Here is a 12,828-nt window from a genome sequence, read left to right as displayed (position 1 = left end):
GCATGATATGCCTTTTGTTGAGAACAGCCTCAGCTATCGTTCACTCAACAACTTCCACATCTGCCGTGAAATGAAAAAACTCCCTGATATAGATCTGGGAAGCATTGCCATATTGAAGGGATGTGATGTTTTTTAAAGATAAAGAAAAGGCAACACGTTACACAGAATGCAATTATTCAAGAAGAAAAACCGTGAATAAATACGTATTACAAAGATCCACCTTCTAGTTTTCAAGGCACTTGACAGCATGCCAAACATTCCTGCACGATCATGCAGGCCGTATGCTGGTGCGATTCTCAAACCATGGTTAAGAAATTACAAAGGACCAGCTCTAGATCTCTGTCAGCTTTTTTTCAAAGAATGCCTATAGCTGATCATTGACCTCAAGAATTCATTTTGTCGAATTCTTAGGAATCCATAGTTAGTGCACTGATGCCTCAATCAAGACAAAGCACCACAGGGTCAAAATATGGACAACAGTTTATAATACCATGAACAGAGATGATACAAGCCAAACTCCCACAATTATGGGTGGCCTAATTAACTTAAAAGTACACTGTACATAAACAAATGGTTTGAACTGGTGATGATATGTGAAAAATACTTTGCACAACATAAAGAACTACAAACTCAGGTCTGCATGTTGCTTAGCCTGTTGTGCTGTCCAATAATTGTGTGCTTGTATAACCCGATCTAGCAGCTCTTGGGGCACAGGCTCTCCCCTGCGCTGATGTGCAGAAATACGTGCAGTATAAACAAGGGTCTTCCACTTATCCTACAATTACAATTAACATGAAATCCCCCATCATCATCGGTTGCATCAGAAAGTTACACAGATGCTTCTTTGTGATCAATTTCAGGTTAAGCTACTACTGAGAGCAAAAGAAAAGTTTTCAGCAAAGAACCTTAAGGTCAACGTAAGTTCTATGCTTAGCTTGTTCAAATGCCTTTAGCTTTACATCACGCCACCTGCAAAACATAGATTCTAATGTCAGCAGTAGTATCATACAACCTCAAACTGCTATCATACTTAATAGAGGTTCTCATTTTTGTGCATCAAAAAACAACACCTAGGTCATAACTACTACTTCCAACATTCAGTTCTTTCTGGACATCCCAGTGATACCCTTAGATTACACTTTTACCTGCCAGTTCCAAGCACTTCAACTGCCTGTACCAAAGCCTCCACCTCTGCAACTGTAAACGGTCTCCGTATACGACGTTTCCCAACCTGCATGCCCTGATGATTCTGTGCCATTCGTAGAATTGCCATTGTCTCTTCCTCCTTCAACCCAGGGTGTAGGATGAGAGCTCTGGGGTCTGGCATTAGTGGTCCATGTGGAAGACATGGAAATGACTCTAAAGCTCCATGGTCCACAATATCACCTTGCCCTTGCATATCTATCACAGAATGAACTTTGAAGTTGTGGCAATGCCCAACCTTTCCTGAATTGAAATGGTTTCGTTTAAAAAGATAAAGGTACTACCTGCACTCTCTGTTGCCTCAGTTTCCGATAATGCAGCACTTTGTACATTGATAGTTTTTGTGGACCTTCCAGTCGCATCAATATCAACAAAAACCGGATACCTGGGCAAATCAGGTACAACAGATTCTGTGAATTAGCAGAAGCAAATGAAGGTGCTTGAAAATGGTTGAGATGATTTTCAGGAGCTGCCTTGCTTGAAATAATCTGGAGTCAGGAAACTTGAGCCTAAAAACACAGCATTGGTGAACCAGAATTATGATCTGTGACCCATTCTTCGTCTCACTAATTTCCTCTAGCTTTAACAAGATGGCAGATTTTGCTTTATCTCAACCAACGTTTTTTAAACATCCCAATATCCTTTGAATCTGTAGCATTCTTCCTCCAGAAATGTAATCATGTAGGTCTGTCTGTCCAGGCTTCCTTGCAATAGAAATCATTTTAGTGCATACTCAACGATGATCAACAGGACGTTGAGGATGCAAAACCCATCTCTCTTGTGAAAGTTGTCCCACACAGTACTGCTCTCTAGGGTTTCAGCAACTCACATGCTGAGTAGTATTTGCAAATGTGACAAGGTTTTTGTAATCTGACAAAACTAGCACTTCTAAGAATATATTGTGATGAAGATATGCAAGTAATTCTGAAATGCAAAAAAGCACACACTTGTGGCCCTTTTTCGTTCTGTAATTATCTTGCAGACATGACAGACACATATGCAGCCATATAAACTTGCTGGAATGGATCTACTTGACACTCAGGAAAAATTAAGCTTTGATTTACTTAACTATGCCCTGAGAGATGTCTGCACAAGCATGGTGTATAGAGATTTTCATCATTTCCCAATTCCACAAATGTGCCTTCCTGCATTTATTCTAGAAGCTATATAAAGCCTTCAAAACCACCCGGAATCCTCCTCTCCATACATGCATTCCATTTGTAGTTACTCGTGAATTCCAGTCCTAGATACTTCTATGCGTTGACTGTTTCTAAGGTCTGTCCGTCAGGTGACTGGGCGTAACTGTTGAGTTATTATCTCAATGTTTGTGTGCTTCTGTTGCATATGATTTTTGTGTGAGAAAGACTAAATGTGTATGTGAGCTGTTGAATTTCAGACTTTAATTCCTCAATATTTGCCTGTAGCCTACATTTTTTGCGTCGCTCCTGTGCTGCATAGATGTCATAAGGGTGTCGTGCAATTTGAAATGACCTGGTTTTGATATTATCCTAAATTTCTTGAGCAGTTTGCATCAGTTCAGTTTTCATATCTTGTAGTTAAACATTGGTGATGAAACACTATCTACATCAATTTCTTGGGAATGGAATATTCCTTTGTGTCAACATATCCAACTATGAGAATAACTCTATTTGCATCTCTTGTAAACATCCTTTAATCACGTTAAAGCTGTTGGATTTCTTCTGTAACTTGTGTGTGAGCTCGTCTCTGATTTTCATTCACAATGTCTTTTTTAGCCCTGCCAATCTGTTCTTGAGCATATTGTATTCTGTTTCATGGTGTTAGTTGATTCTAGTTGCTGCTGCAACTTCTGATCCTGTTGCTCCATCTTCTTATGTCTCTGCTCTTCTGTTACCTGCTTGGCGAGCTGCTGCTCCACAAAAGAATTTAAAATACCAAGGGCATTCATGATTCTATGGGTGATCAACGCTGATATCTTCTAAAGTAGAAATGACATTTTTGCCTGTGGCCCAATAATTTATCAGAAATAGGAGGTTTTTAAGGCTAACCTTCTGCTTTGACAAGTTCAGTTTTGTCACTCTATTACTGGTCATCTGTGGGGGAGACTTCCTTTGTGATGCATCATTGGGCACAGTAATAGGCGTCGACCACAACTTGGTCATAAGTTAACCTTTGAGTAACATTTGGATTGCCTCTTTTGCCTCACTCACAGTATATCCTGCATTCAAGAAATCTATAAAAACTGTAGATGGATCTGGTCTTGCAATGGGCTCGTCATCATATGTGTCTCCTAAAACTGTGACTTTCATTGGTGTGCTAGGTACAGAAGCAACTGTATGCTGTCGTTCAAACAATGCTTGCAAAGAAGGTGCTTTTTCAATCTCAAATTCTAGGGAGATTTCCTTTTATCTTTGTGCAACACTTCTCCCATAATCTTATCATACACATAACTTGCCCAAGTCAAGAGTGGATGCCTCACCTTCTCGGACCCTTATTCTACTTTAAAATGCATAGGAGTATCTATGAGGAAAGTGAAGGGTTGGCACAAAGATGCTTACCAACTCATCCTACTTTTCCCTTATCCCTTGGACTATGCACAACTACTCCATTCAATGCACACGGCACCATCCATGGAAGGGTTGGCACATGAGTAGGCTTGTCACCTCAACCATAGGTCCATAGCCCTCCTATTCTATATTATACATGCCACGTCATATTAGACCCACTGAATTAGACACAATTACATTGGTCTTTTTTTATCATTCACAACACACACACAGGCGCACACAAACAGCAAAACTAAGCTAAACTAGACTGAACAAGTATCTAAGGTAGATAGATCCTAGCTTAGAATATACAAAATTCAAAGGGTTACAAAACTAAGAGTTTTCTGCATTAACTATTGCTCCAAAATGCACAATAAATGTTTAAATAATCAGAAATTTACAAAAGCCAATGTTATTGCCTGATCGAGTGTTACCAGAACCGTTTTGCGAAACAGGTTTTGTAGGTTTCGAATATTGTAAGAGGATACAAAAAGCTAGCTTCTGTAATGATGGGTTCAGATCACAAATTTCTTTCACCAACTACAAGCAAACACCTTGTTATCTCTTTCCTTGGGAATTGCACGAGAGAAACGTTCCATATTATCGTGAGACTCTACGATGTCTTCTTCAATGCTAATGCAAAATATCGTTTTTTTTTTTTTTAAGACAAATCACTAACAACCATGTCACATGTAGCCACTTACATGTCAATGTTTGCATGCATGAATGACAATGGAGCTGAAATTATAATCCATAATAATTACATCTATCATATGTCACCTAACCTATTCCAAAGGAATAGTGTGCATGTGCAGACTTTCTCCAAATACATTGTCCATTTGTTTAAAAAGCACTTGATCGTTCCATGTTGTAGGCTCCTTCCACAAGGGATGAAGCATATGTACAACAATATGGATTGGCTTATCGAACCAATCCCACGTCTTCCTCCAAATCCCTAAGATATCATCCTTCCTTAGGATTCAAGAACTGACTATTAAGTACTAGATACTTACAAGTTATAAGTCTTAGAAGCTCTACGGAATTTGGAAATCTTAATACATTTATGCTCATGCCTCTCATAGTGTGACACATCCATCCTCGGTCTGCATGTGATCATGTAATCGTTGCCTCCGTGTCCTCTTCTTGCTGCTCCATCAACACCTGATCTATGACTGTAGGATGGAGGAGGCATCGAATATCTACATATCTGGATGGGGTACCTCCATGTGCCAAGAAGATTTTCTCAGGAATTGCATGGCAACTCTTCAAACCACACACTCCCTCCCATAAAAAGAATGCTCAAACTCAGGGGCTGATCCACTCAATGTCTATGCACAAAACTTACATACCATCTTCATTGTGCTAGATGTGCCATAGACCGTTATGAAAACAATGTCCCACCAGACATCACACCTTGTGCTTCCACCTCTTGTGGCCATGGTAGCCTGTAGGAATACTAGACATGGGAGAGAATGGGATCAAGGAAAGAATAGGAGAGTAGGAGAAAGAAAGAAAGAAAGAAAGTCTATAAAAGACTTTGGAAGACCAATGAGACTAAGAGACACTGATACAATGAACAGATAGGTGGAGCCACTAGACCGGTATCAACAACTAGGACAAATACAAAAATCCATAACCAAAATCCATAATCCATAATCCATAACCTGCCCATAACGACATCAATACATAGACAGGAAAAACTCTCTGAGTGGAAGCCAGCTCTAGGAGGGGGACATCGATGTGCAAAACTGCAAAAACCCTGTGATAGGGTGCTGGAGTGTTGAGATGGAAAGTTTAAATAAAGTGGCTGTCAGGCAGAAACCCAGGCTTAGAAGAAGCAAAGGGAGAAAGATGTGGGCATTAAAGAAGCAAGGATTTTGGGTTCAAGCACGTGCAAAAAAAGGAAGCAAGGATGAGGAAAGAGAGTGAGGGAGGAATGGACCAAAATGGAGAAGCTCTGAGGAGCTAGCTGGCTGTCCAAAACATCCAGCTTCCAAAAACAATGGGCTGCAATGTCCACAAAGTTCAAGCCCAATACAGGCTGAGAGGCTGAGGTAGTAGAAAGAGGGGAGGAGGAGCAGGCTAGAGCACAAAACATAGGTGAAAAGCGGCCTTAGCAGCAATTTCTAGGCAACAAGAATTCCCAAACGTTTCATCTCGCAGCACAACGTTTTGCGTGTTTTGGCGAAACGTTTCTGGCCGAAACATTTGATCGCATTTTCTTGGTTCAAAATACATCTTTTGGTCACACTGGCCTGATACAAAGCATGAATCCTCAAATATGACAGCAAAAGGCTGCTAATAGTACCTGTTAAAAGTATGTCACCACCAAAAATCTAATTCGTAAAACCTTTTAATAGACAGCATGCTGCACATAGGGTACCTTGAAATCCTTTGACCTTGGCCAGGAAGTGACAATGTTCACTAAGGCAAGTAGTACAGACACACAGCATCCTATGATAAGAAAGCAAGAATAAATTTTCATTATTTGATGGCTAGAGAACTTCTGGGCAAACAATGAAGATCGTTTTCCTGTCCAAAAGAAATGTTCACCGTACTCTCTTTTTAGAAGCCAGTTTGAAATATATTAGCACTCCACATATTTATGCTCCAAACAGTGTGAAAACAAATACCGTGTTGCAGGTTCACTTGCTGCACTGGAAAGCACAAGAAGGGGATCTTCAGCATTCACAGGGGGATTTGGAATTCGATTAGGCTCCAACATAAATCCCAATGAGGTTTGCCTTTCTGGATGTGATATGCCCGCTTGAACAAGGGTTGCATTCTCATCAGGAACCTTCTCCCCTTGAAAAAGTACACGCACATGCAAGCCTCCTCCAAGAAGATTCACTGCTGCTTCCATTACAGCTTTCTGCAAATGGATGGAAATACAACCAACATATATGATGGGGCAACAGCAGGCATTTCAACTATATCTCTCTCTTGATGTATATACATAAGCCGAAGGAAAACAATAATGTGCAGTCCTATTATTGACCCAAAACAACAACATTACAACAATTTTATATTTGGTACTGGCTTTATTCAACCTATAAGATATTCTTAAGCATAAGGTATGACTTGTCTACTGCCAAATCTTGCCTTTAGATTGCTGACAGTTGCAGATTCTGGAAGATCCACAAACAGTTCTGGAACCATAAATGAAGTGATGCTGACATGAACTGCATAGATTTTGGTAGTCCAAATACATCATTTTTCAACACCATGAGAGTCGCAAAACAAATGACAAGGTGCATTTATAAAAAGTTTGGTTTTGAAGTTAGAAAGCAAAGCTACCATGTGGTTCTGCTATATTTTTGTTTGCACATTTCCAAGATAATTTTGTAGCTGAAGTTGGTGATGATGTAACCCTTGCAGCCTTTCCTGCACAAGCAAAATTTTACATAGAATCATTCAAACCCCACCATGCATGACCCTGCACCTGTTGACAATGAAACAAAACCTTTTATGCCAGGTCGAAAGAAATACTTAAATGCTGCAATGTACTTTAGGTGAATCTTCAACAATAAAACCTACAAAAAGGCAGAAACATGAGATCTTTGCAACAGATTTTCATCCAAAATAGCTATTACTTACTCGTGAAGTGATTGAGCGAGCAAATTTACTCATTCAATATAGAACCATTAATATTTTGGTAGGAGGCTTAGAATTCCTAGCTGGGTTAGCAGACATTGTCATCTAGGGGAGGTCGTTCCCCTTCTCTCTCTCTCTCTCTCTCTCTCTCTCTCTCTCTCTCTAGGGGAGGACGTTGAGGCCGGCAGGATGCGTCGTACAGCTACCGGACATAGACCCAGGCGAGAGACTAGGATATGCCCTTGTTGCACTATGGGGGAGGTGGAGACTGAGGAGCACTTTGTTTGCAGATGCCCTTTATATTATGAGATCCGTGGCAGATTTCACTGTTTATTTGGGCACGGATTTGGACCTCTCTCTCGGATTATGGAGTATGAGGATCAGTATTGCTTAGCGTTGTTCATCAGGGAGATCACCAGATACAGAGAGAGATTCCTCAGAGAGCACCGTCGCATCCCTGTCAGAGACCTGGTTATTCATGAGGAGCAGGACGAGGCGCAGGACCATGAGCACAGAGATAGCCCATCTTGCCAGAGAGCACCGATGGTTCCACCCCGAGGATGTACATATGACATGATCCGGCAGCACCGCAGGATGATCTTACACAGAGGCCGTACCCGTCGCTTTATTTCTAGACGACGGAGGATGATGGCAGATTTTCGGAGGAGATTGCTCCATGGAGACTTGGCACCGCCAGCAGCCCATTTGACACTTGCCCAGATCTTCACACTCATGGCAGGAGGCATGGTCGATGGCCATGACTTCCATCATTTCTTTGGATCACAGACCCCTTAGGGAAGACGATGTTCCTCATATTCCATATTTTACATTTTGTATCTAGGCAATTTTGGTACTCTATTTCATTTCATTTTGTATCTAGGATTTTTGTAGCCATTTTTGGCATCTTAGCGGTATTACGATGAGGCCACCTAGTTGGCGCATCGTTGATGATGTATTTTCCTTTCGGATGATTTTGTGTCCCATAGGCCATGTATGGCCTTCCGTGGACCTTTAATAAAATTTCTTTCTTTCTTTCTCTCTCCATCTAGGGTATGCTTCACTGGCCAGACTAGAGAGGCAGTGCTTCCGCTCGCACTTTCAGGATCCACGCACCAAGGGGTTGCTTTTTGACTCCTTGCTTCACCCAGCGGGGATGTACGGCAGCCCTTGTTGGAGGCCAAACTTGTCGGATACAGAGTGGGCCCGTGTGGAGCGGCTACAACTTCTCATGTTATCACGAATGATTCGTGGTAAGCCATCCGTTCCTCACCGGATCATTCAAGCTGAGTTTGGGTCACCCCCTTTACAGCTAGATGCTGCATTTCAGGTCATCACGTATCTGTACCGAGTTAGGGAATATGGAGATTACACCTCGAGGCGTAGTAGGCTACCATGGATAGCTCTATCCACTTCCATGGCACTTGCAGCAGGAGGAGACCAAAGGTGCTGGTATGCATGTACAAAGAGATGGTTTGAGTGACTGGGGCTCCACATGGATAGATTACCTCCGTTCCAGTACAGCATGGATGCTCCGTTTTCTCCCCACCTATCACATGAGGTCAACCAGGTTATCCATGAGGATCTACTCCAGCTACACACATTTCGGACCTGGTTGGGACCGAGTGAACTCCCAGTGAAGCTTAGCTTCTACAGAGATCACTTCTTACATATCACAACAGAGGGTTTCATTGACCCACCAGGATACACGCAGATTCACCTACCCCACTCGCTGAGGATCTCTCTTGGGCAATTCCGTATCTCTTCACACAGACTTCACATCGAGAGCGGCAGAGCAGAGCGACTACCCAAGGAGAGGCGCATATGCACACTGTGTGATATGCAGGAGGTTGAGACAGAGGAACATTTCATCTTCAGGTGTCTTGTGTACTATGAGATCCGAGGGCGTTTCCACTGCCTCTTCAGGGATAGTTATGGGATTTTGGCCCATTTCCTCTCCTACCCAGACCAGTGGTGTTTGGCAGGTTTCATTCATGAGGCACTTAGACACCGCGAGAGGATACTCAGAGCACAGAGACAGGAGTAGACTTCTTCCTCGGTTGATCCCTTTCAAAGCTCTATCACGGAGTTCTTTCAACTAGATCACATGGACCCCCACAAGACGAGGCCTCGACATGACCATGACCCGGAGCCTATGACCCGACAGCTCAGACAGAGGGTCGACACACAGATCACACTTGGAGACATCCCCTCCTTGTTTAGAGTCGGAGCCCAAGACGGGGGTCACAGTAGCCCTGGTCAGACGCAGAGCTACGACCAGGAGACGTGCCAGGACCGCACCTCTGAGTGACCGACAACACTCTATTGCCGACTTCATGCCTCCACTGCCTCATCCATCCTGATATCTTGCTGCTGCCGATGATGATGATGCTAAGATTGATATATAGTCAACCATCGACATGACTATGTTGTTCTTAGGACTTAGTACTGCCATTCTGCATTTTTGCATTTTGCATTGGTATGGATGCTCGTTTAGTAGCTCCACTACCATAGATTGTTGTATCAGGATTTTCACAGTCTCATAGACCCATCGTTCTTCCCAAGACTTTAATATTTTTTCTTTCTTTCTTTCTTTCTCAACCTCTTAACCTTGTTGGTTTGTCCGTCTCCATCCGTCAGCCCGTTCGTTGTCGTCGTTGCCCTCAGCCCATCCGCCATAGCCCTCAGCCCGTCCGTTGTAGCCCTCGGCCCTTTGTAGCCATCAGCTCCGCCCTTTGAGATGCATATGCCCCATCAAGCAGAACTTGCAAAGCAAATAGCTGAACATTGGACCTTCCGACTATGCCTAGATCAAAGAGAGAAATATGCTGATGTTGTTGACGAATTAATGAAGGATATATGCAAATTAAATTGGGATGAAACAAGAAGGGTTTTGCTCTCAGCAGGAGAAATTGCGTTAGGCAAGAAAAAGAGTGGTAAAGCAAGCAGGAAGGGTCTGCCACAAAATAAATGGTTTGATAAGGATTGCAAAGTGGCCAGGATAAAGTCGAAACTAATGACAGATGATGAGGAACGTAAAAAAGCAGAAAGGCTCTTCCATACACTCACTCGAAGAAAGAAGAGGAAATGTTTACTGGAAAAGGAATGGGAAGACGCTATCGATTTTGCTAAAAACCCAAAGGGGACATGGAGACGCACTAAAGGTAGACCAAGAGACATAATAGGGGACTTCACAGAGGAAGAAATGCTGCAATATGTCAAACAATTGTATGTGCACACCCAAGCCCCACCTATGACAGCAGAGATAGTTCATTATAATGGCCCAAACGTCTTTTCATTGGATGATGTGAATGAAGGGCTGAAGAAGATGGCTAATGGAAAAGCATCGGACACAGTGCAATTGAGTGCAGAACTTATAAAATGGACAAATGAATACACACGAAGATGCCTAGTAGGGCTACTCAATGATGCAATGCTCAATGGTTTTCCACCCGAATGGCAAGAGAATTGGATAAAGCCACTTTACAAAGGAGGGAACCGCAATCAACTTACCAATTATAGAACCATAATGGTGAGCTCCACAATGGCAAAACTGTTTAGCACAATAATTGAGTCAGAACTCAGCCTATGGGCAGAGTTGCATAAAAAAAGGGCCATTGGACAAGCAGGCTTTAGGAAAGCTCACAGCACTGTGGATCATCTGGTCACTATACGAGTTTTAATGGAGGAGAGTAGGCTACAAGGCAAAACCCTTTTTTGTTGCTTTATAGATTTTAAGAAAGCATTCGATATGGTGCCCAGAAACAGTTTATGGGAGAGAATGTTGCAGTTGGAAGTACCACACCAACTCAGGATAGCAGTTTTCAGGCTATATGAGAAGGTAACATGCCAACTCAAGGGAAAAAATGGGCTATCAACAGCGTTCTACAGCAATATGGGGGTGAAACAGGGATGCCCATTGTCGCCTACATTGTTTGGCTTATGCATTGATAGACTAGAAGAATCGGTCGAGGAGACACTACAAGAAAAGAGCATAGACAGCCTTCAAATCTTGGGATATGCTGTATTACTGCTGTTGTATGCAGATGATGTTGTTTTCTTCTCACACGCAGCAGAAAAGGTGGGATGGATGATGCATGTACTTCATAAATTTTGTGTGGAAAGTGGCTTTGCTGTTAATGTCAACAAAACAAAGATGATGATAGTCAAAACAGTACAGCCAGCAAACACACCAAATATTATGTACAATGGCCAGCAAATTGAAAGAGTGCAAACTTTCAAATACCTAGGGGTGGATATACCAGCAAATCACAGGTGGAGTGATTGTGTTCAAAGAAGGATTGATGCAGGGTGGGGTAAGTACTATCAGTCTGAGAATGATTGCAGGAATAGTGACACTATAAGATGGGGTATTAGACAAATCCTTTTTTATGCATATGTTGTACAGACAGTGTTATATGGGGTGGAAGTTTGGGGAGGAAGTATCTCAGCATCAAAATGGGATGATATTGAGAAGATGCAAAAATCATTCATCAGAAGGCACTTGGGAATCAAAATTACCACACCCTACTCAATCATGCTTCTAGAGACTGGCACCAAACCAATTGAAATAAGGGCATTGGAAAGAGTTTTCAAATACATCAAGAAGGTCAAGGCCATGGACATAAACAGACTACCAAGAAAGGCATGGGAAGCAAGTAGAAGACTTCAAAAAACAAATAAGAGTAAGATACTATCCTCAGGATGGTGGCTAGATATTCATGGCTGGTTCCAAAGGTGGGAAGTTGCCTCATATTTAGATAGCCCCTCAGACAAAATGGATGAGGAGGCACTGCAAAAGGCGCTCCTTGAAGCATTGCATCACAAATGGCAATCAGCTAAGAAAAGAGCTAAGTTTGAGTACTATTGCCAACATATTAGTCCCAGCTATTGGAGCACATATGCTCAAGCAAAGGACAATGTTCAAAGATACATAAGCATGCCCATACCTATTAATGTCAGGCGTAATATTGCAAGTATGCGTACCCATTCTCATATGCTAGAGGTGGAGAGAGGAGCCTGGGGAGATACTTCAAGAGATCGACGAATTTGCCAAATGTGTGATTTGCAGGACGTGGAGACAGAAGCACATGTTTTATTGACATGCCCACAGTATGCCCACATAAGGAAAGATTTTCAGAATGTCGTAGAGAGGCACTCAAATCTTGTGAGCCTACTCACGCATGTACATCCTCCTATCTTGGGCACATATATTGGTAGGATTCTTAAGCACAGAGAACAATGCACGATGTCGTAGGCTATAAAGCAGTGATACTATGTTACTTTATCACCCCTTCCTCTTTGGAGGACAGAGACTTCCTTTTTTGTATCTTCTCTGATCAGATGAGGTCCCATGGGTCGTTTTTTGGCCCCCAGAGGACGATAATACAACATTCTATTCTATCCTATTCTATTCTGCCTAGCTCTACGCCTAGCAGCCTAGCAACGCTCACAACCACACACAAGATTAGGGTCAGGTTAAGCAACGCCGGGCACAACAGGTCAACGT

The 12,828-nt window shown here is 42.4% G+C and overlaps 1 protein-coding gene across 2 annotated transcripts in view; it reads right to left on the bottom strand.

Moving 5' to 3' along the window:
- Positions 1-203: 203 nt before the first annotated feature.
- LOC147882292 (uncharacterized) overlaps positions 204-12,828 on the bottom strand; it is a 32,695-nt gene continuing 20,070 nt past the window's right edge. The window contains exons 4-10 of one of the 2 annotated variants that reach the window (XM_087400978.1): positions 7,026-7,112; positions 6,831-6,910; positions 6,362-6,600; positions 1,488-1,588; positions 1,146-1,401; positions 906-969; positions 204-775 (exon numbers count right to left, since the gene is read on the bottom strand). In XM_087400978.1, coding sequence (XP_087257104.1) covers positions 623-775; positions 906-969; positions 1,146-1,401; positions 1,488-1,588; positions 6,362-6,600; positions 6,831-6,910; positions 7,026-7,112 — 980 coding nt within the window. In that variant the 3' untranslated portion in view covers positions 204-622. The remainder of the gene's footprint in view (positions 776-905; positions 970-1,145; positions 1,402-1,487; positions 1,589-6,361; positions 6,601-6,830; positions 6,911-7,025; positions 7,113-12,828) is intronic. The other variant, XM_087400979.1, reaches the window with a different exon arrangement.

This window comes from Dipteris shenzhenensis, chromosome 29, assembly GCF_047967505.1.
Source record: "Dipteris shenzhenensis isolate YYH24624 ecotype China chromosome 29, Dip_SZ_1.0, whole genome shotgun sequence".
Classification (NCBI taxonomy): domain Eukaryota; kingdom Viridiplantae; phylum Streptophyta; class Polypodiopsida; order Gleicheniales; family Dipteridaceae; genus Dipteris; species Dipteris shenzhenensis.
Note: the sequence above shows the minus strand (reverse complement) of the source record. Positions and strands in the feature narration are given on the sequence as shown.